At 47.2% G+C, this 22,273-nt stretch overlaps 1 protein-coding gene across 1 annotated transcript in view; it reads right to left on the bottom strand.

Annotated features, from left to right (window-relative positions):
• Nucleotides 1-22,273, bottom strand: part of VPS53 (VPS53 subunit of GARP complex) — a gene marked incomplete at its 5' end in the record, with an annotated part of 64,843 nt that overhangs the window by 9,455 nt on the left and 33,115 nt on the right. Inside the window, 7 exons of the mRNA XM_084272971.1 lie at nucleotides 387-456; nucleotides 5,835-5,983; nucleotides 10,871-10,949; nucleotides 14,539-14,621; nucleotides 15,580-15,727; nucleotides 17,718-17,960; nucleotides 21,427-21,521. Of these exons, the coding sequence (XP_084129097.1) occupies nucleotides 387-456; nucleotides 5,835-5,983; nucleotides 10,871-10,949; nucleotides 14,539-14,621; nucleotides 15,580-15,727; nucleotides 17,718-17,960; nucleotides 21,427-21,521 (867 nt within the window). The remainder of the gene's footprint in view (nucleotides 1-386; nucleotides 457-5,834; nucleotides 5,984-10,870; nucleotides 10,950-14,538; nucleotides 14,622-15,579; nucleotides 15,728-17,717; nucleotides 17,961-21,426; nucleotides 21,522-22,273) is intronic.

Genomic DNA, 22,273 nt, shown 5'->3' with positions numbered 1-22,273 from the left:
ATGGGACAGAAAACCCAGTCTGAGAAGGACAGGGGAACTTCTTGCAATAGTTTCTGCCATGAGCAGCTTTGTTCTCCTCTGTGCAAGCACGCTGAAGCCTGGATTGCACTGTGACACCTGAAGAGGTTTGTTCCTGTGCTGTTACTTTGGCAAAGTGAGAGCTCCCCTGCTTGGGAAGGAGCCCAGGATCCCCCCCTCTCCCAGAGCAGGTACAACTGTGTCAGGATCACTATGAACCTGCCTCCCTCTGCCCTGTACAGTCACTGTGCATCCCTGCTCCTCACCACACCGACAGGTAACTCAGCTCCCCACCCTTCCCAACAGAAACCACAGCAGCTTCTCAGAAGTGCTGGAATCTCACAGCCGATGCGACCGCTTTTCCTTACCTGTTCTGCGCCCACCATGCTGATGGGTTTGCACTTGAAGAGGTGGTTGATGAACTTGGGAATGAAGGAGCTGCAGAGAAGAGACAGAAAATATGTCAGTATTTGGAGTCATACAGTTTTCTGTACCAAAACCAACCCAGGTGGCTTTCCAGAAGTTCTCAAGCTCGCCCCAGCTACATCAAGAACACTAAATAACCAACCAACCCTAGGTTAAAGCTTTAATCTGTACTGATCAAGCTACACCAGGGCAGGTTCAGATCAGATGTTAGGAAAAAATTCTTCACTGAAAGAGTTGTCAGGGCCTGGAACAGGCTGCCAGGGAGAGGACTGAGTCACTGACCGTGGATGTGTTTAAAAAAAAGGAGATGAGGTGCTTAGAGATATGGTTTAGCACAGAACAGGAATGGTGGGACTTGATCTTAAAATCAACCTTGTGATTCTGTGTGATTCTGTGATCTCTAAGCTAACTGAGAAGTTGCACACATACTCCATGTAAACAGACTGCTGTAAACTGCACATTAAGTATGACAGTGCGAGGTCAAGAGCAAGCAAACAAGCTATTGTACATAAAAACACCCCAGCAATGTGCCAGGATTAGTATAGCTATTCAGAGAGTGGAAGTATCTTGATTGTATCCAGAACTTGCATTTTACTGCATACTAGTAATTCCATAACATGCGTATTACACACTGAACTTGAGGTCCAGCCAAGGCTGGAGGTCTGCTGGGCCCTGGACATGCACACAGGAAGGCACTCTTCCAGAAAGCTCCTAGCCAACACAATCAAGACAAGAAAAAGCTCTGTGAAAAGGAAAACACCATTCCCCTATTTTACTAACGTGGACTTTGCGCTCAGAAAAATGACTGGGGTGGATATACTCAGCTGGGGAGAGTTTGGCAAGGATGGAAGCCTGATATTTGTCACTGCAGACAACGTGCTCCAGAGCATCAGCATTGGTTTTAGCTTTTCACTGCTTGGTTTTAGGCCTTGCAGCAGTTTCATTCTTCAGTGGAGAAGCAGATGCTCCCTTGCAGTGGAACTGTTGGCTGAGCACCTGTGAGCCCCAGCTCCTGCCTCTCCTCACCCTACGAGCTGCAGCACCAGGAAAATCCAGGAGCTGGATGGTGGAGAGGGGCCAAGGGGAGCGACACAAGCCCCGTCTGTCAGGACCACACCACTCCCACCCTCACCTCCCTTCTGCTGCCTTGTTTTTAATGTACTCTGCTTCTTCCACGCAGCGTTCCTTGGCTGAACGCCTGCAAGGCTCACATGTTTCCAGGACCTTGTCCATGACCTGGTAGCAGGACTCAGGTTGTAACAGCTCTGTCCTAAGTCTGGTTTCTGTCCTTTTGAGTGAGGCACCGTTTATGGCGATGATCTAAATCCAGCGTGGTTTCCCCCTTGCATCTGTCAAGCTATTTGTTTCCGTCCCACAAAACAAGGAGCATGAAGAGCATCTTGTTTGTCCTACCACCTGTTTTCCAAGCCAGGACATTTCTGTTTCACCCTTTCTCATGGAAGAAAGACAAAAGCCTAACTCAGGCACAGATCATGCCAAGCTGCTCAGCAGACGAAAGAACCGGTTGAAGGCAGAGTCCTTCCAAGTGAAGGCTCCTTCCTTTCCCCTTCCCTCAGACACAACCATGGCCTCTCTCAGTGAATCATCTTCTCCTGGAGAGGTGTCAAGGAGAACAATTTCAAACTATTCTTGAGAACCAGCTACTGGGCTACCCCAAGCAGCTTTGAATTTGGCCACTGGAGAAACAACCTTGGCAGCAAAATGTAAATAAGAGGAGAACAACAAGCCCTATCTGCTCTTGCGCGGAAGCATTACAGCAGGGATGTAACTTCTTGGGTTTAGGAGTCTATTTTTCAGGTGTATAACTGATTCCCAGAGGCAAATGAGAGCATGCCAGGCACAGCCAGAGCTCAGGTGGTCCTGTGAAACGTTCAGCTGGTTGCAGCTCTGGATGCAGCAGTTTGCTGCAGAGCCGAGGAGAGCGAGAGATTAATTGTACCTTTGATCTTGCACGTAGGTCCAAGTCTTTGCAAGGTCAGGCGTGGAGCTCACGGTGCATATGAGAAACAGGGTGAGCCTTTCTTTCGGCAGGGTGGCAGACCGGCAGCCAAAGGACCCCCCTCCCCTCCTTTTTTAATCTTCTTTCCTATATAACCACATGGCTCCCACAGACAGCACTCTATCTGGCATGAAACAATTCCCAGGCCCCTTTGGATGGCCACCCACAATCACTGCAGAGGGGTAAAGCGACCTTCTATCCCCACATGCCTGTTATTTCATGCTGCCTTATTGGAAACAGCTTCTCAACTCCAGCAGGACAGACAAGACAAACCCTAAGATCCAAAAGCTGCTCTAGGTTTTTTAGGGGGTTTTTTTTGGGTTAGCAGAGACCATGGAAAGCAGTTGCACTTAACTGAGAAATTCACTGGAGTCTCTTGCCTAGGCTGGGCTCAAGGCTTGGCTGTCTCTGCATACAGCAGGCGATCCCGATGCGAATAGTACGTGCACATTCGGTGGTAGAGCTCCGCACGCGGTTTCGTGCTCCACATGCCTTTGCTCCCTACACATCCACACAGCTACAGTGGATGCCAGAATTCATTTACAGTTTGGGCTATAAAATCGAATCCAGCAAACCTTCCATAGAAGCAGACAAGTCCCCAGTGTAACAATAAAGCAGCGCAAGGCAGATTAGGAACCTGAAGCACAGAAACTACAGCATCTGAGAGGCTCCCGTCCAAGGGGAGCCTCTCTGCCAAAGCCTGTGTTTTCCTCATCCCCTGCACTGATGCCCCATCAAACACAATGCCTTCCTAAGCTAAGCCACACAGAGATGGAACCACAGCCTGTCTGCTCCACGGGAGAAGAGCTACCACAGGACATCACCCCGGTGTCACCGAGTTGCTGCAGCTGGGAAGGGTGTTGCAAGGAAGTGATGGGCCCTCGCAGGTTTGCTCAGGTTCAGCTCAGCCCCCTGCTTCAAAACCCATCCCCGCTGGAACCTCCCAGTGATGATCTTCCTTCACCAACTCCTACCACTAAAAGCACACTGCAAAGGCAAAAGCAACTGGGAGTCCTGCCTGCTGCTGTCCCCCACCGTGCTTGGCCGCCGGTGATGGACGAGGTGCTTTTCTGGCAAGGGGGAAAGCTGTTTGTTTTTCCTGTCTCTCGGGTCTAATCTCTTCCTCGTTGAGGTCAGGTCACAGACTTCCCAAACAGATCCCAGCGTAGCAGCCACGGTTTCACCACTGAGGTTTTTGATTTCAAAGGATAAGGCCCAAGGCTCGGTGAGAAGGGAGCCCCTCACCCTGCCTGCAGGCGCCTCCCGGAAAGCCACCCGCCTCTCCCCGTTTCAAGGCAGCGAGACTCGCGCGTTGGGTCAAAACAAAGCAAAAATGACAAATTAGGTTAGAGGATTGATGCAATTTCTGATGGCCATTTCTCTTCTCCCAGACTTGGCTCAGCTCCCTCAGTTTTAAATTTAGTGACTTTAGATGCCTTCTCCCCTGTGGTCCTGTAACTCAACACCAGCGCTTTATACAATCCATTAGAGATGAGAAGTTGCTGGCAGTTCAAACAGATCCAGGCATTAACGTACAGAGAATCACAATGCCTCTGGAAAAGGGTTTTCAGCCTTGTGGAGCACACAAAAGGCCAGGTATTTATACTGGGGAGGCCAGCAGAGTCCGTACAAATCCAGGGCTTCAAGAATATAAATGTCTGTGTGCATTAAAATGCCATAAGAATTTCAAGTAGGTCAGTCCAGCCTTAATGCTGGGCTAGTTCTCCTGAAAACCCAGTTCTATGGAAGGATTCAAAACAGGATCCGGCAAAAAACAATCTTCAGGAACCAAATTTTCCACAGCACAGGGAATTCAGGACCGTGTCTTAAATGTAATGAGCTGTGGTTGTATTAAAGAGGTTTGGAAGCAGGGTGGTAGCTTGGTTTCCATGCTCCTCTATGGAATGAGCTGTGATGAAGGCGCTCAGCTTAGATGTGACCCATTCCCAAATGCAAGAGCTGGGTGTTTAATCCGGAGCTGACTTGGTATGTGCTTAGCAATAGAGTTAAAAGGGAGGTAACTAAGCTGAGGTATTAAGAGAACGCTGCGAACAGCTGAGTAAATGGGGGTTTTTTATTTACTGCCATGTTGGTGATATAAAATCCAAGCATAACCACACAGAAGGCTTAAGTGCAATAAATTTTCACTGAGGCAGCATTTCAAACAGTGATTACGGGCAACGTCATAATATGATTTACCAGTAACTGCTCCTTAAGGCAAACTAATGAGCACCCTGAGATAGAAAGGGGGAACGAACGTCTCAGGCCAGCCTCCCTGCTGCCACAGCCAACGGTTCGGAGTTGAGCCCACTGCACCCGTCCCTGCTGGAGCAGGAGCTGAAGCTCCAGTGACTGACCCACACAATAACTTCCTGGCCATGAGGTTTATTTCAGGGTGATTAGCTTATTGCTGATGAATGAAACGTTAAGGTATTTCAGAGCGACATGCGATACGCACGGTACTGCTCCCGAGTCACATGCAGCACCGAAAACAGCAGCTACGACTGGCAGAAACCTCCCAGTGGCCTTTCTTGGGGCACTGGGATGCAGTTTGGCTGGCAAGGGGCAAGCAGGCAAGAGGTCAAAGTACCCTCCCAAAGAACTGAGTGTTTGTGTCAGACATAGCTTCCAAGTCAGGATGTACAAGAGACACTGGAGAGCTGCACCCTCAACCCTGAGGCCAGAGGCAAGGGGAATTTCTGTCTCACCTTCCAGCTCTATCATGCAGCCCAGCAGTAAATGACCTGCCAGGAAGACACTCATAATATCCCCCAAAATCTGGATGTGTATTTCCCCTTCCTTACTGAACCACATTTGCAGAGAAAAGTAGCTTTTAGACTACGAAGGCAGAATACATGCATCACACACGCCCTCCTTACTGTGCTATCATTATTATAAACCTTATTTTGAGGCAAATGGGACACCAAACTTCTTAGTACCCAGAAGCACCACAACCTCTTATCACTGGAAGGAAAGGAGGACCCCACAGCCAGAGCCATGTCTACATTCAGATATTCAAAGCCTTTTTTAGCTGTCCAACCCTAAGCCTACACTTGGCAAACAGCGGGGACAGTGATCAGATCATCACAGTATCTTGTGGGATGGTTTAGGCACATGAAAAGGAACTAATCAGTATGGATGTCTGAGAAAATCTGTCTCAGCAGGAAACTTGAGAGAAGAAATTGAAGTATCTTTTAACTTCATCAACAGCTGCTGGAGTTTGTTGCCCTAACCCACCTCCCTGCATGGAGAAGGTTCTTACCCAGAGACCGAGCGCTGCTGATGCTGCACGCTGAAGGCAAACAGACTAACAGGTACAGACCAGGGAGAACCAGAGACCCTGAGAAGCTCTGCCCAGCCAGTGACTTACTTTGCAAACTTGATACAGAACTGAGTGAAATACTTCCTCGTGGAGGCCAGGTTGTCACGGATGATGGGGACGTTCTGTTTAATGTGGAGAATCACTGAGGTGACATAAGGACTCTGGTCCCCGACGTGTTCCACGTTCTGCCACTGCATCTGCACAAAGGGGGAAAAAACACCAGACTGGTTAACTCATTATGATTCAAGGAGTCCATAAGGAAAACTGTACAAACTTCCTGCCTAAAGATCTCTGTGGAATCATCAAGCTGCCTCTGCAATTCACCACCAAGGTCAAGTTCTTCGTCACTATACTGATTAAGAAACAACATACAAAGAAATCATAGAAAAGCCCTTTTTGTGACCAGTACCTTACACAAACGGGGACCACTAGTATTCAAAAGGCTTTTGGATGCCAGGCAGCCTTAATATTTAACAGCTTCCAGTCTGCTGGGATGAAGTGCCCATATAAATCCTGATTACAGGCATTTGAGAAAATATCTGCAAGCTTGCAAAGCCTGGATTCCTGTATGGCAGCCAAGGCTTTAATACTGGTGAGACTGATGACAGATAGATGGAAGAAGTAGAAATAGTCTTAAAGTCCAAAGCTCACACTGAAAACACTTCTGGTGTACGAGCTGGGATGCCAATTTCAGCTCGTCCCAAACACGTGTGAAAAAAAGACGAAACAAGAGGAGTTACTCAATAAACCCACTTAGTTTTCATTTACCATCAGCAGAAACGCAGCAGAACAGCCTCTACGAGCCAGATGTGTGACACCCTTGGCTTTCTCTGAGCCTTATTTGTGGCACACAGGGGGTATGTGGTGTAAGGTTTGTGGAAAACAAAAGAGGTGATGGGTGAGGTCTGGCCAAGCATCCGCGTATTTAACAGAATCGGACTGAAGAACAGGAGCATCCAGAAAGGGCTCTCAGCTCTGCTACTGTTCAGAGGCTATGCATGCTGCAGTGTGATCCAGCTAGCTCCTTGGAGAAGCTGTTCTTCATGCTGGAGATGAAACAGGAGGAAAATGGGTCTGAAATCAGGACAGGAAACTGGGCACACGCAGCCGACAAGCTGCTGCTTTTGAGCAGTTGTTTGTCCTCAAGTTTGTTTTCTCAAGTTCTGGATTTTTGCATGTAGAGGGTTTTTTATTCCTGGTTTTAATTTAATTATGGCTACTCTGTTCCCCTGCAACCCAGCTGATTCAGTTCCATCCAAACAATGTGCAGCCTCAACGAATGACGGGCAAGAGAAGCCAAATTCTTTGCAAAACCACAGTGTCTGCGAGAGTCTACGTGCATCCTGTGAAAGCTGTCTTCATTTAAACCAACCAACCAACACCCCAACCCGCTCATCTCCCATCGCCCAGGAAGCTACAAGGGGCATTTCTCTCATCACCTGCTCTACAGGTGTTAATTCCATCTTGCTTTCACTGGGAATGCTTTTCTACTCCTCATAGTCCTCATTGTATCCGAAGAAAACACTCAGTGCCCATCTCCATGATGGATTCAGACATTCCCAGCTCTGGCTCTCCTCAACAGACAGTGATCCTCAACCATCAGACCATCCCCATATAGCAGGGAACAGCCAGAAAATGGGAAGGGATTGCTGAGTTGAATTATTATAGCACCAATAAAACAGTAGCTTTTTCATTTCGTTGGTCTCCACTCCAAAAGCAACACTTTACAACCAAACCTTTAAAGCACCAACAGTAAAAATAGCCCTTTGTGTGTGAGTGTGTGGGTGTGTTTCTACTGAAAAAAAAAAACCCAACCCAGTAGCTGCAGTGAAAGACATAGTACACATACTGAAAAGTCATCAGAAGAAATATGAGCCCAACTCTTCTGGTAAAGCTTTGTTCCTGTCGTTTTAAATTTATTCCTCTTTTTCCCTCCTCCTGTGTTTTTCCTTCGGGTATCCACACAGTTTACATGCACAAGCTGAAAAGGAGCCCAAGGAACAGGAGCAGTGAGGCCTCACACCCACTGGCTGAAGGGAGAAGCCCAACATACGAAGTGGCTGGTAGTAGCCAAAAAGCATCCACATGCTGCAAGGATATGGGGCAATGTGACTGCCTGCAAGGGCAGGACCTGGGTTTGAAGACCTGGAGCTACCTTCAGAGCTGGTTTCTACAACAAACACCTCAGGACCCTCAAGATTTTTAGGGTGTTTACTGTAAAAAGGAGAAGATCCCTGAGAAAAACCGGGGTGGTTTGGTACCTAATAAGAGATGTGCTACCTTACAGGCATAACAGAGGCTCCTGGGTCTGCCCGGTGCCGAGTAGTCAAGTCCTCACAACATGTCCCCATGTCCCTGGAGAGCTGGGAGCAGGGTGGGAAGGCCAAACCAGGAGCTGCCAGGTGTCTCCTCCACATCCAGCCCTCACAAGGGTCCCTAGGAAAAGTGGTTGCTTCCCGATTTAACGGAGGATGAGCCAGTCTGTGATTGTCCCCATGGCCAGCAGCATCCTGCTGCCAGCTCCGGACTGCGCACGGGGAGCATCCATAACCACTGGGCCAGCCCCTTGTGCCTTGACCTTGTGTCGCTCATGCACGTGCAGGAAGAGGCGGGGGGGGAAGGAAAGCAGTGGGGGCTGCAGGCAGCAGCCATCGCTGCCTTTGAAACTGCCTCCATCATCTCCCAACACGAGCTGTGGTTTGCACCGCTGCACCTCGAGCCACGGCTACAACGCGCCGGTGCCGCCTTTTAATTAGCTGCCAGCTCTGATTGCTGCGCTCACGGGGCTTTCCTCCTATGTGCTGGGGAGATGATTAGAGCCCCGTGTTTAAGCGCTTGCTGCTGTCCACTCAGTTGTAAGGAAGTAGGAAGCTGCTGCTGTGCCAAAAGGTTTTTAGCAGAATATCAAAAACCAGCAAGCGATCAGCGTGAGTCACCGCCGCGTCCCCCAGCCCCACTCACTAGCTGAGTTTTACATACAAATCGACACTTAATTCAGCAACTAAATCAAACCTTATCCTGTGCCATCCATAAACTTAATTGGGGAGATGATGCCCCATGTGGATTAGCAGCTTCTTCATCCCAGCAATTAAAAATAAAGCACGCGGAGCGATTCAAGCGCCCGCTGCAGGTCTGTACAACACACTCAGAGTACTTTGTACTCCAGAATATGACAACAGGGGATTAAGGCAAATTCCTCTCGCACCCCCACATCCCAGCTCCCCGTTTTGCAGCCGTGTTTGATCATTCTACACCTGCTGTAAAGTCTGAGTAAAGATTATCACCTACAAATGTCGTAACACGAGGCCCTCTCATCCTTTACCATTTCTTCCAGAACACACAAAGTAAAGAATCAGGGAAGCTGAGCCCCATTCCCAGCTGAAAGTAATATTCACGATGCCATTTTCTGTGTTAAATCTCCCAAAGTGGCCAGCAGCCAAAGTGGATTTAGAGGTCTAAGGATTTCTTAATTTACCTCTACAGTTACTGAACATTTTTGCAAGGAAAAAAAAAAAAAGGGAAAAAAAAAAGCCAGACTCTAACAAAGGACTGGGAATACTGAATCTTGGAGGACACCAGAGTGAAGTAAATGAGAAGCTAAACAAAGGAAGAGCCCTAATGAAGCAGGGGTTTGAGACAGATACGCCTTCCCAGTACAGGAAAACTGGAATGGATCAGGCACACAGTCTTTATTCCTTTAATGAAGACTGAAATTTTACATGTCCAAATACTAACTCTGTGTTTAAATAATTACATGCATTTCTTATTCAACTGTCAGAGTAATAACCCAGCCCTGAGGAAAAGGGAGAAGGAAGTTGAAGGCAAAAAACCCTCTTGCACCAAACCCCAGGTCTAGCAAAACTCATCCCATGAAAGCGACTCTGATGCAAACTGTGGGACGTGTGTGCACAAGTGACAAGTATTTATTTAAATAATTTCATAACACTTAACTTGTTTATGTATCATCAGACCCATCACATGCCCTGCATTTTACCAGTGTTCCAAAGACAAAAATAAATGCCTTACCAGCTGCTGCTTTCCCAAGGTTGTGGTTGACTTGGTTATAAACAGTCGGAGCTGAGTGATTCAAACACTACTACGCTCCACAGGTTTGGGAGATCTGAGGAGCTGACATGGCACACACACACACACAGAGCACCTGAGGTGGCAAGCCCTTCCTAATGGTGTTATTTTACTAGGGGGGGTTGGAAATAATCCTCTTTTCATTTGGAACACGTACAAGCTCTATTACCAGCTGCATTCCACTTCAAATACTAGCTGGGGGTGGCGGGGCTAGTTACAGCTGGAATACATCATAAAGCAGAAAGCTATTAAAATTCATGGCAGCGAGACCGTGTGTTGATCCTACAAAAGCTGAGCTCTATGTTTAATATTTCTAATTAAAAAAAAAAAAAAATATTTCAATCCCCTTTTGTTGTCTTCACCTCTGTTTAAAGCAGTCTGGGTTTTCACAATACTTTGGCAAGAAATCACAGCTCTGCATTTCGAACGTACAAAAGCCAGCGGTGGAACTGCAACCAAATCCTTAAGCATTAATCACGTGGGTCTCTCTAGGAATGGCTTCATATATCTTTGAGAGGATCACAGAAGCAATAGGGCTCAATCTCAGCTCCGTATTACCCTTGGAGTACCTCAGTTTAACAGCCACAGACAGACAGGCTGGTAAAACCCCTTGTCAAAGAGCACAAGGGACAGCAAACGAGAAGGTGTATTGGAAATTTCACGGTAACAAAAGTCGTCCTGATTTTAAAGGCTCTCACTGGCATTAGGAAGGCAAAGAGAAAGCCCTAAGATACTTACAGAAAGTATTTTATTACCCATGTGTTTTAATGTGCCGTGACAGAATGAAACCTTTAATCTGCAGGATAGAGAGGGGTTTGGAGTGAAGAATGTGTTTATAACGACAGCAACTGCTGCTCGAAGCAGCGAGGGGAAATCAATACAGGGCTGAGGCTCGAGGCAGCCTAACGGGGTATGTCAATAGTGACATCAAGCAACCAGAGCGCACGAGAACGCCACGTGGACCTGAAGGCTACTTCTTTCCCAAACAAACCCACCCTTACCTTGCTCATAGCGGTCAGGGCAGGGTCGCAGGCTGCATCCAGGTCCTGCACTAGCAGCTGTATGCTGTTGGAGATCACACTGTGGATAAAATAGAAAATAAAAAGTCAAGCATGAATTTTAGCACAGCATTTGGCAGCACAGTGCCAGAATGGGAGTACCAGGCTGTGGAAGGAGGAAAAACAACTACTAGCTGACAGCAGCATTACGCTGTGAACACACACAGGTAAAGTTTGTGCTGAAAAGAAGCTGGGAAGCTCTGCGTGCTGCTCATCAGAGCACCACATAATGAGATTTAGCGTAGAGAGGACAGTTTAACAGCTGACCTTTCTCTGTTCTAACATATTGAAAGGGCTGGAGATCAAAGGTGTCGAGTGGGGTGATGTCCACCTTTGCATCAGGAAGAGGAGGAACCCCCCAAGCACTGAGCCCAGACTAGAATTCAGTTCCACAGTTATTCCAGCCTGCAGAAAACTCACACTCTATCCTCTGCTTACTCCCAGGCAATGCTCTGCTACTCACAGAAAGCTGCAAGGAGGATTTTAAACAGCACATCTGCACGAGTTCTGAACGCGCAGCCCACTTGAGATGGAGGCAGATGTCTCATTTACACCATCTCTCGGATCGCCGCCACCCATTGTTTGAGGTTCTCACAGACACACACCAGACTGAAGGACACATCAGTCAAACACATTCCCCTCCTTTTTTAAAAAAAGACCCCAGCATGGATTTACTTAGAGACATATTCAATGCCACCATATCACGACGTCCACAAAGGTGCAACTGATCCTAAAACAACACCAGAGAAACACTGTCTGCAACTGGGACCACCCTCAGCGGCACGTAACCCAGTACTCTCATGGCAGACAACTTCTGCTAGTAGTAGTAAGTGACTGTTTTACTAAGTACAGGTTTTAAAAACTGTGTACACTTTAAATCTGCCCCAGATGCCTGTTTGCAGCTTCAGGATTATCTCTGTAAGAACTGGGGTTTTACTTTTGCTCTTTCTCATGATGGTGGCACAGATGGGAATCACAGATCCACAAGGAATCTGACCGATGCTCCCTCAAACCACCTTTCCTCCCCGCTCCTCATCTTTGTGAAGCCCTGGGTACCACTCCAGAGTTCACCATTCAAAATATTTATGCATCCACCTCCTCACTGAGATGTGGTATCACCCACGCTTCATTCTGCTGCTGGGATCCGGGAGTTGTTCCTCACCGGCACCCACAGAGGTGTCTGGCTCCTCTCCTACAGCTCTTCACATAAAGACTGGAAGAGGATGCCAAGTAAAAGACTGTTCCTTCAGAGCAATTAATTTTGTTTGTAAAGACAAACTCATCCCAAATTAGCTTGAAAAATTAGTATGGGAGATGAAGTGACCACTGGCTTCAAGTTACATGGCCTGAAACTTGTGTTGGGATAAAAAAAGCCCGTGACCATTTCTGCTGGTGCCTCCACTTCTGCTGGGCATGACAGGCTTTACTCCCTTGGGGGATTCCACCAGCTCAAGTGATGCCAAGGGAGCCGGACTGAAATAACGTCTCTGGAGCACAGCTGACTCCCGCGGGGCGCCCGCTGGCAGCAGCCTGCAGGAAAGAGCTGTGGTTCAGCACCAAAATGAAACCCAGCCCTCTCAGTAGAGGGTAAGTGGCTCATCACCAGTTTCCCCACGTCAGGAGACTGTCAGAAGCTGGGTCACCAAGTCCAGGCTCTTGCCTAAAAGCTCCAAGACTGTAAACGGGGAGAGAAACCTATTTGTCTGCCCTTCAAAGTAAATACCCACTGCAGAGGGGTAACGGCACAGCAGGGAGTGTGTGGCAAACACAAAGCAAGAGGGTTTGGACCCTGGTCTGGTGAGAAGCCACCTGAAACCTTTGCCCCAGGCAGCACATAACAGTACCTCAGCAGCAGTTAATACAGCCTCCTATGATCCCTGATAGACACAGAGAAGCTAACAGACTGGGAGGAGCCACAGTCATAAATGAGTGGTGTAGTCCTGCTACAGTAAGTTCTTACTACAGTTAGTTCAAGGCTTCAGGGCTCTGAGCCAGGCCCATAAGGTCACATGGGGGTGGGAATCTTGGATCTCCAGATTTACATGACAATTACTTTCCTTCAGTTGAGCTTCAAGAAGAGCTCCTTATCTTTCCCACACTTCCTAAAGAAACTGTTTAGCCACTCCAGGGGTAAAAGCCCCCAGGTGATCACTTCCTGTGCATTTGGGATGGTTCTGCACCTTCCCCAAAGGATGAAACACTGTCCAGGGTGCAGAAGCAGCAATGTTTTATCCCTTTCTTTATGACTGTGCCTAATAAGACATCAAATCCCAAAAGAAACAACTTCTTTGATGTTGAATTAGCAAACGCCAGAGAGGTTTATAGCTCTGGCTTATGCTGACAGCAGACTGGACAAAGCACTATACTGGGAACAGACTGAAAGTCAATTAAAAAGCCTTTGTTACAAGGGACATCAGGCCTCCCTGTTTAACTTTAAAGCCATCCAAAACAGCAAACATGAGCTATACATTAAAATAATTTCCAAAATCCACTGTATTGGCCACTTATGACCAACGACCTCATGAAGCAGCCTCTGTGGGAACTGAGCAGCAACTCAAGGCAGCTAGCTCCTGCCAGACAGGTCACCAGAACATCCAAAAAATCATCCTCAACTTGTCCCTGTGAAGATAATCCCACCATCTGGCATATTTTGTTTCTGCATCCCAGCTTCCTTCCTTGCTTTGGCTTAGCAGACACAGCAACCCCAGCTTTCGGACAGGGATTCACTCTTTAGAAGGTCTGAGAATTATCTAAAAGGAAGGGATGGAGCCTGGAACGGAGCCCAAGGCCATGTGAAAAACCTGGATGGAGATTCAGTTGGATCCTACCCACTGGAGCAAGAGAGAAGGAATCAAAAGGAAGTCTTCTGAAAAAGAAAACCTTACTGCTATCTGGGCTAAACCTTTGTTTTCAGGAGGAGGAGGAGTTGGTGGTACAGATATTTTTCCCAGCCTTGCCAAGGTTTTCTTTTGTCTCATGTGGGGCAAAATGATTTTTTTTTTTTTTGCCTCAATTCCCTCCTCTCCAAAAAACATTCAATCTGTTTGTCAGTGGTGGAGAGGAGAGGATGTTAGAGGGGAATATTTTTAGCATCGTTACGTGAAAAGTTATTTTAATGAATGATAATCTTCTCTCAATTATCATCCCCAAATATAAGATCGGATCAGTCTTTTATGTCATCTGAAATGGGGTTTGATCATACTGACAAGGCTGCTGATTAACAGTGGGAAGTCAAAGCAGGAAGGAATGTACTGAAATAGCTTCCTTTCTTGAAATGTAACAGCCACCTCCTGGAGCTGCCAAGATGCAAATGCTGTTTCGAATGGAAACTCACTATTTCCTTTCCCCTTTCCAGTGCTCTTGTTCCTTTGGCTGGGCCAGCAAGGAAAAACTACATCTAAAGTCTGTGCTACTGCTGCTCTTGGAGCAGCCAAGGATGACCAGTCCTTCACCAGGGAAGTGCAGATGCCTCGGCTGCGTATCTGGGTGGGTCCCTACTCCTGGCTGAGTCCTATAAAGCCAGGACCTTGGGCTTGTACTACTCCAGCACCATCTGGCTGACAAACTGGGATGTTTGATATACTCTGGGAGGATGCATCTGCTGAACCTACATGCTGAAAGTGTCCATCTCTCCCGTCAGGTTGATCCTCTCCACCAGACTTGCATCCACTTTTTCTTTAAGTTTTTCTTCCAGCTGTTGGGAAACAAAACAAGACCAGGTTTCTGACTTGAAATGACTTGAAATGACCATTCTTGAAAACTTTTTGTCTTGGAAAAGACAGCTTCTTAAAACCTATCTGTGCCCAGACTACCTCCAAAGCTCAGCCAGCGAGCAATGGAAATCTCTCCTTGTTGGACACCCCAGACATCCTGATCTGCCAGGGTGGCCCATGGTGGCACCACGTCCCCAAAGAACTAAACCTCCAAGGTCATGTATGTAACTCTAGCATGTCATGCTAAATATTCTAGCTTAACACTGTGGCACCTGTCCTGAAATAAAGATGTTTTTCAACACCCTGCCTGTGCCCAAACTGCAGAGGAGTAGGACTGCCAGCTCCAGTGGTGGAGTGGTCTTGATACAGCCAAACATCACAGCTCATCCACTAACCTACTGCATTTTGAGAGCACCTGAAGGTAACAAGCACTGAGGCTGCAGAGCTTATCAGCATAAATATCTCCTCTCTTCACTCCATCCTGCCCCAGTATTTCATGCATTTTCCCAAACCTATTCTGAATTACTGGGTTTCTTGCTCTTATAAAAGGAAGACCAGGAACCATGTGAACAGCTTGGGGGTTTTTTGGGTTATTTGTTTTTAATTTGTTCCCCAATCTAAGACAATTCTATCCTGAGTATAAAGGGCTTGAATCCAGAACAGATGCTGCAAAGAGGGATTACAAGAAAATTACTTTTCTCTGGTAGAAACAGCAAAAATCAATACTGCTCTTTCTTTGAGATATAGATTTAATAATGTAGAGCTCAATAATCAACAGGATGCTATGTGGAGCTGACACTACCAGGGATATTTTAGTACTTCTGATCCTTCCAGTCTCCACAGCAGCTTACCCCTGAAGGGGAGCAGCCCAGCATCTCATGACAGAAGAGGTGGCCACTGCTGGGTGCCCTCTCAGAGGTGCTGCAGTGGAAAGCTCACCTGCTGGGTAGTCGCCAGGCAGTACTCTGCAGTGCTCAGGATGCTGCAGATGAGGCAGAGTTCTTCCAAAGTAAACTTTGCCACTTCAGAGCCTTCCTTTTCCTTCAGCAAACTAGTGATGGTGAGCCCACCACTGCTGCTAGTTGTCCTGGGGAAAAGAGAAAAAGACAACAAAACCTGTAAGGCTCTCAAGCATAGAGGCAATGTGCTCACACTGCAAAATTAGATTTCAAGGCCATAAAAAGCCCTTTTCCCTCTCTACTTTGCCTTTGTGAGGCCCCATCTGGAGTCCTGTGTCCAGATCTGGGGGGCACAATACAAGAAAGATGTGGAACTGTTGCAGAGGGTTCAGAGGAGGCCATGAAGATGATTAGAGGGCTGGAGCACCTCCTCCACAAAGGCTGTATAGGGACCTCATTGCAGCCTTCCAGTACTTTAAGGGAGCAGAGAAACAGGAAGGGGGGATCAACTTTTAAAAGGGGTAGCTAATAGCAGGACAAGGTGGAATGGATTGAAGCTGAAGGAGGGAAGGTTTAAATTAGATATTTGGGGGTGGTTCTTTACAGAGAGTGGTGAGGGGCTGGAACAGGCTGCCCAGAGAGGTAGTGGATTCCCCATCCCTGGAGGTGTTCAAGGCCAGGTTGGATGGGGTCCTGGTCAGCCTTGTGTAGATCCAGGCTTGGAGGTTGGTGTCCCTGCCTGTGGCAGGGGGTTGGAGCTCTGTGACCCTTGGGGTCCCTTCCAACCCAGACCATTCTGTGGTTCTATGACCACAGTCCAATGCAACACAGGTCAGTGTAATTCTGCATCATAGCTGCAACTGCTGTTCTGGTTAAAGAACAGCTTTTGCAAACACAAACAGATCTTCCTATCTTCAGGCAAAGAACAACTCATTCCCAACACAGCAGTAAGGATTCCAGCAGGATGCTGTTGCCCCAGCTAGCTGTGCCTTCACTGCCACTTACCCAAAATCTAATTTATCTGAGATTACAGGAGAATCTCAGTAACTATCAGGCAGCTTCTCATATTTCTTTTCTCAGTCCTAAAGAGATGTCAACATGCATTGAAAACTCTGGTAACCTGTTTTAAAAACTGATGATATCAACACAGTAGATTACAGAAGATGCAGCTTCTTTCCACTGTCCTCCAGTGATTAACGGCTGTGTATCAACAAAGGAGGACTCTGAACAGTTTTAGAGTCAGGAAATTCCCTACCTCTCAACTCTTTATAATCCAAATCCATTAAAAAAATAGGACAGTGATATTTATCTTGGACAGCAAAAATGGAGCACACACAAAAAAAATGTGTCTAAAGAATGCAACTGAGGTCTGATGGAGAATGCACATTAAATTTATCTTTCCACTTGTCTGGATGGAACCCTCTTCCCCCCCTTCCCTCCTTCCAGCTGTAAAAGATTTCACTGGTTTCAGAAATTCATTCTGCTGCTCCCAGGTTTACAAGGGACACAAACTGGGGATGGTAAATAGCTTACAACTTTATCTGCAGTTAAGGCTGGCAATATCTCAAGGAGCACCTTTAGCTGTACACCTACTTGTCCATACCAGTGGAAACCCATAACGATTTCCTTTATTTTCTCTGGATTTACATCTACCTATTTTATTCATACCTACATAAAACGCTACAGAGCAGAGGGAGGTACAGGTTAAGCACTTTAACATCACACAAATAAACCACCTGTGTTATAAATGATGGTATGGATAATGTCCAGCTAAGGCAGCTACGAATCACAGGATGACTTTGACCCAGTGGCAGAGTAAGTGATACTAAAAGCCAGACCTCTCTGAAGAGGCTTGGGCTTGCACTTCAAAAGGAACTTCAAGAAACTGTAAATCTGACTGGGAATCAAAGCCAAATATGGAGCTATCCTCCAGGGCCCTTTCAAAGAAAAACAATGCTGTGACTGTCCGTTTGGGCTCTTGCTGTTTCTCAGAGCAACACACTGAACTTCTGAGAAAATGGGGAAGTAAATGCAGTCACACTGCTGCTACGTGCTGTCCCTGACAGGGAAACCTAAGTGTTCACAAGCATGTATTCATTAATTATCTTTACAAAGCATCTGCTCTGCACTGGAATGTCTCAGCAGACGGTGCAGCAGCATCTGGGAAGCGAAACTCACTTGGGCAGGTTTCCAGACAGAATTTTCCAGGCGTATTCCCGAAGGTACTTCTGGAATATGGTGGTCAAGGCTATCATCGGCTCGCCTGTGCTGAGCTGGGAGCACTGCACCATGCACTTCTTGTAGTACACAAAGAGGTCAGCACAGCTGGGCAGGACAGCTCCTCCCTCGTCCACGTTGGGTTTGGGGGGGCCTTGAGCCTTGAAGTCAGCCACGAACCTGTCGATCAGTTCGCCGAGATTCCTGATGCAGGGGAACAAAGGAATGTGGTTTAGAATGGTGAGGGAGGAAAGGGAGGGAAGAGACACAACAACATGGAAAACCAGATGCCAGCAGCAAACAGGTGGTGGTAAACAGGCTGGGTATTCCAGCCCTTCCTTACCTCCACCCTCTCTCAGCACAAAGCTCATACAATAACGAGGACTGGACCGATGAGTAACGACCTTTTGTACTCAAGAGTTTCAGTGTCAGCTTCAATCTGTTCTCCAGTCACATATAAACACTTATGAGTCTCTGCCAGGAGGGGGTTCAGCCTATCTGATGCAAGTGCATAAAGTGTACGCTCCAGTTTCATTCCTGGCACCAGTAAAAGGAACAGTCGGGCTTCCCATATCAGCGGGGTCTGGAGCAGACCTCAGGGAATACAGCCTTTGAAGGGATGTGCTTGAAATGCTGTGCCATTTCATGGTCCCATTTGGATACCACCTGGTCTCACCCAACTTCACACATCCTTTCAAGAAGTTTTATTCAGCATGAGCTCAAAGAGCACTTCCTATTTAACACTCCTATTGTCCCAAGTGGTCCTTGCTCAAATATTTGGGGGTTTAGGCAAGAATAAAGCTTCCCTGTTTGATCACAACAAAAAGGGTTTTCAGCATGGCAGAGGGCCAGAACCATCGGTACAGAACCAACAAAGTCTTCTCATCTTGGGGAGTTCCTCTGGTCCTACTCCTCCAGAGACAGCACATCTGCCTCAGGAGCCAAGACCAGCTCTCCTGACACCGGCGCTCAGCTAAGTGGAGTAACCTTTGCCAGATGAAATAAATCCCAGCAATAAACCTCCTCCCCCAGGCACACGAATCCACACAACATTCCACCAGGAAGTTTGGCTTTTGAGGAGTATGCAGACATTTCAGATGAGAGTGGCACTACCCTGAACAAAAGGAATTGTGAAGTTCCTGAATTTTGTATTCTTGTTTCCACTATGGTCTTGTCTCCAACTTCCCCCAGCTCTGCCCTCCCCACAGCACAGCCTGCACCCCTTCCATGGCTGTGCTGTGCAATGAAGCAGGGTACTCAAAGAGAAAGCCAAATCCTTTGGAGGAGAATGGGAGAAGAAAGAACCCAAACTGTACCTCCTGCAAGAAACTGAACTACCATTTAAAAAATAATCATAAAAAATAAGCATTAATTGATATATTAGCATTGTTTTCCAGGAACAGGCTTACTCACCAGAATTGCAATGCCACCCACAGAAATTAAATACCTTCTCTAAAAACCTATCAAAGTCTTTCAAGCAGAAATGTTCTCCTAATCATAGGCCAGCTCACAGGGCACCATGAGAGTTTGTGCAAAGGGACTGCATTAGGTTCTCCTGGGATGGGCCAGGGCGTTGCTGCCAGCACCATGGCACAGTGGCTGAGACTCCTCAACACATTCTCACCTCTGCCAGGGAAAGGGGACCCACCAAGGATGAAAACTTTCCCCCAGTTTCTGTCCTTCCTTTCTTTTCATCTTGGGAAAGAGGAAAAACCGCTCTGATTCTAGTCTACCAAAGAGCCCACACACCACCACCCAAGCAGAAGAGCTGACCTGTCCCTTTCCCTGATAAACTTAGGGATTGCTGCACCAAACCAGACAAGCTCCTGCCACGGGGTCAAACTGATCTATAGAAACATTCTTGTGATATCAGGGCTCTAAATCATGAAGCAAGGCTCTGCAGCAAGGCTCAGAGGCTGCTGCAAAGCCAAGAAGCCCCTTTTTACGCTCACTGCTTGTTGCTTCGAGTACTTAACGCAGCTCTGATCCCGCAGACACGCAGTTCCTCAGCTCTGTTACAAGGACCGTAAATACATCGAGCTGCTCAATTGATGTGATAAATCTCTAGGCTGGCAGGAGGAACTGGGAGGCTGAACTGAAGCACTGATTGCATTTGACCATGGCAGAGCACAATCTACCCCTCGCTGTAGCTGTAGGAGAGCCAAACAGATGGCTGCTGCAGGAGGGCTCACACGTGCTGCAAGCTGCGGCATTCCTCCAGGGTCCCCAGGAAAGCAGACGTGGTTTGCTCCTTCTCAGAAGTCCCAATAAATGAAACAGCTGCATTTCCACCTCTGCATCTGCACTCAGTTCCATCCAAGCAACAAAGCAAAGCTTTCTTCCTATTCACCAGCCACTTGGGTTTGTTTTTTCCTTCTCTCAGTCTCAAGAGCGCTGAGGAATGTCAATGGCTTTTGTTTCTTTATGCCTCCTCCACCTGTTCTCCTCTTCACAGAGGCAAAGTGAAATGGATCTACATTTTCCCAGTCCTCCACCCCCCCAAAATGGTCTTGTCAACTGGGATGCAGGAGCAAGCACAGCTGTCCAGAAGAGCTGGGAGAGCAGCGCTGGAGCTTCATGCTTGTTCTGATCCTAACCTGGATGAACTGCTCATCAAAGGCAGGCAATGAGGACCACTCTTATTTCAGCACAGGATTGAGACAAGCAATACATCAGTGCACTAAGGGAACTAATAGATTATTAATATGCACCTTAATTGATGTCAATGAAACTTTCACCTGAGTCTCACTTGGCCCAAATACAATAGAAAGGCTAACAACCTTAGTGCCGTATGATGGGAGCACCAAGAATTTGGCAGAGAAAGCTGCTGGGAGATTAAGCATACACACTGTCTCATCTGTAAGCCCTTGGAAGGTAGAAGGCACAGATGAGTTACTCGAGGCAGGCACCTCCTTCTCCCTTCCAGCAGCTAACTCCAACTGAACAACCTTACTGAACCTTTTCCAAGTCTCCTCTAGCCCAGCTGGTCCTGCAGTCACTACAGAGATGTTATTTAAAGGCAGATGTGAATTAAGGTGCTCAAGGAAGCACAGCAAGAGCTCTAAAAAACTTCTCAGAGCTCTAAGCTGAAAGCTCCTTTCATTCGTGCTATTTTGCCGCAGGTCAAAGAAGCAGCTGAAGAATGATTCCTGGGATTAAAGTCCCAATCTGGGAGGGATGATAAAGTTATCTTACAGCCAGCTCATCTACAGCAGCCTTCATCTAAAGGATCTCAACTAACTCATTTCTATAGAGTGAATCTCCAAAGGCCTCTGCCACGGAGCCGCCTGTGTATTTTACAGAAAAAGCAAACCTACCATTTGTGGAAGATGCAAAAGCCAAAGGAAAGGCCTGTGTCTGCAGTGGGAATTCCAGAGGCAACAGGAGCAATTCCAGAAACACTAAGCCTCTCTCTCCCTCAGCAAAGCAGCAGCCATCGCTCCCACAGGCCTTTGCAATTACAGATGGAGCCAAGGCTTGCAGCCCTCTGAACACCCACCTTCGCCCAAGCAAAGGCCTGACTCTTCCCCAACCACGAGCACTGCCCCCATCCAAATCAGAAAGCAGAAAGGAATTAATTCTCTGCAGGTTGAGTACTGAATTCAGCACGATGTGACTGTGATATGCACTGAAAAGCAACCAAACCCAAAGGAGCACGCTGGTTACTCACTTGTCCTGAGACTCGATATACACGTACAGGTGAGGCTCGAAGCACTTGGAAACAACGCCATGGAAAGGATTGTCGGGGGCCTTTGGCTTCTTTGGCTGTAAGAAAACATTTAAAAGCATTGGTTTCAAAGCCCTAAAAGTTTCTAAGATCTAAAAGAAACAGCAATGCAACGGCACAGGAGGATTGAAGTCTTCAGAAATACTATAACACACATAATTACTGTCAAATGATCCAGTAATCAACAGTATATACAGGATCGGTGCATCCAAGTCTTCCCTCGCTCTCACACAGCTATTAGCCTTCCATCGTTCTGCTTGTTAAATATTCCTGTCTTTAAAGAGAAGCCTGCTGCATGCTAACAGATTGCAGTGGAAGAATCTTAAAGCAGCCTGTAAATAAAACCTCGACGCACCCTTCGAAGGGTAACAAGACTCCCCATGCCACCTCTGAAATGAAATGCTGAAGCAATTTGGAAGCAGAGCTGAAAAATCCCTACAGTTCAGAAAATTAAGGGTAGCAACTCATATTTACAGGCTTCATCTGGGTGAGTTTTATTTAGATAAATTACTGGAGGAGCAGGGCTTACACAGGCAACATCTCAGCACTGCTTTTACTGTGCAACACGTTCCTGGGGATGCAAAGACTTCTATTTTAGAAATCATATTTAGAGCATTAAGTGCAAACGGCATTTGGGAGTCATCCCAAATTTTACTCTCACTTTAGGTTGGTCCTACGCAGCAGCCAAGCACATCTCAGCAAAGCCTCTGGGACTGCCCACACGCTTAACGTTGGGCACGCTTAAGTCCCAGACCAGGCAGCACCTTTAAGCTCATCTTTGCCCTACAGC

Source organism: Gallinula chloropus (genome assembly GCF_964237585.1).
Source record: "Gallinula chloropus genome assembly, chromosome: 19".
NCBI lineage: Eukaryota > Metazoa > Chordata > Aves > Gruiformes > Rallidae > Gallinula > Gallinula chloropus.
This window is presented reverse-complemented; position numbering and strand designations above follow the sequence as displayed.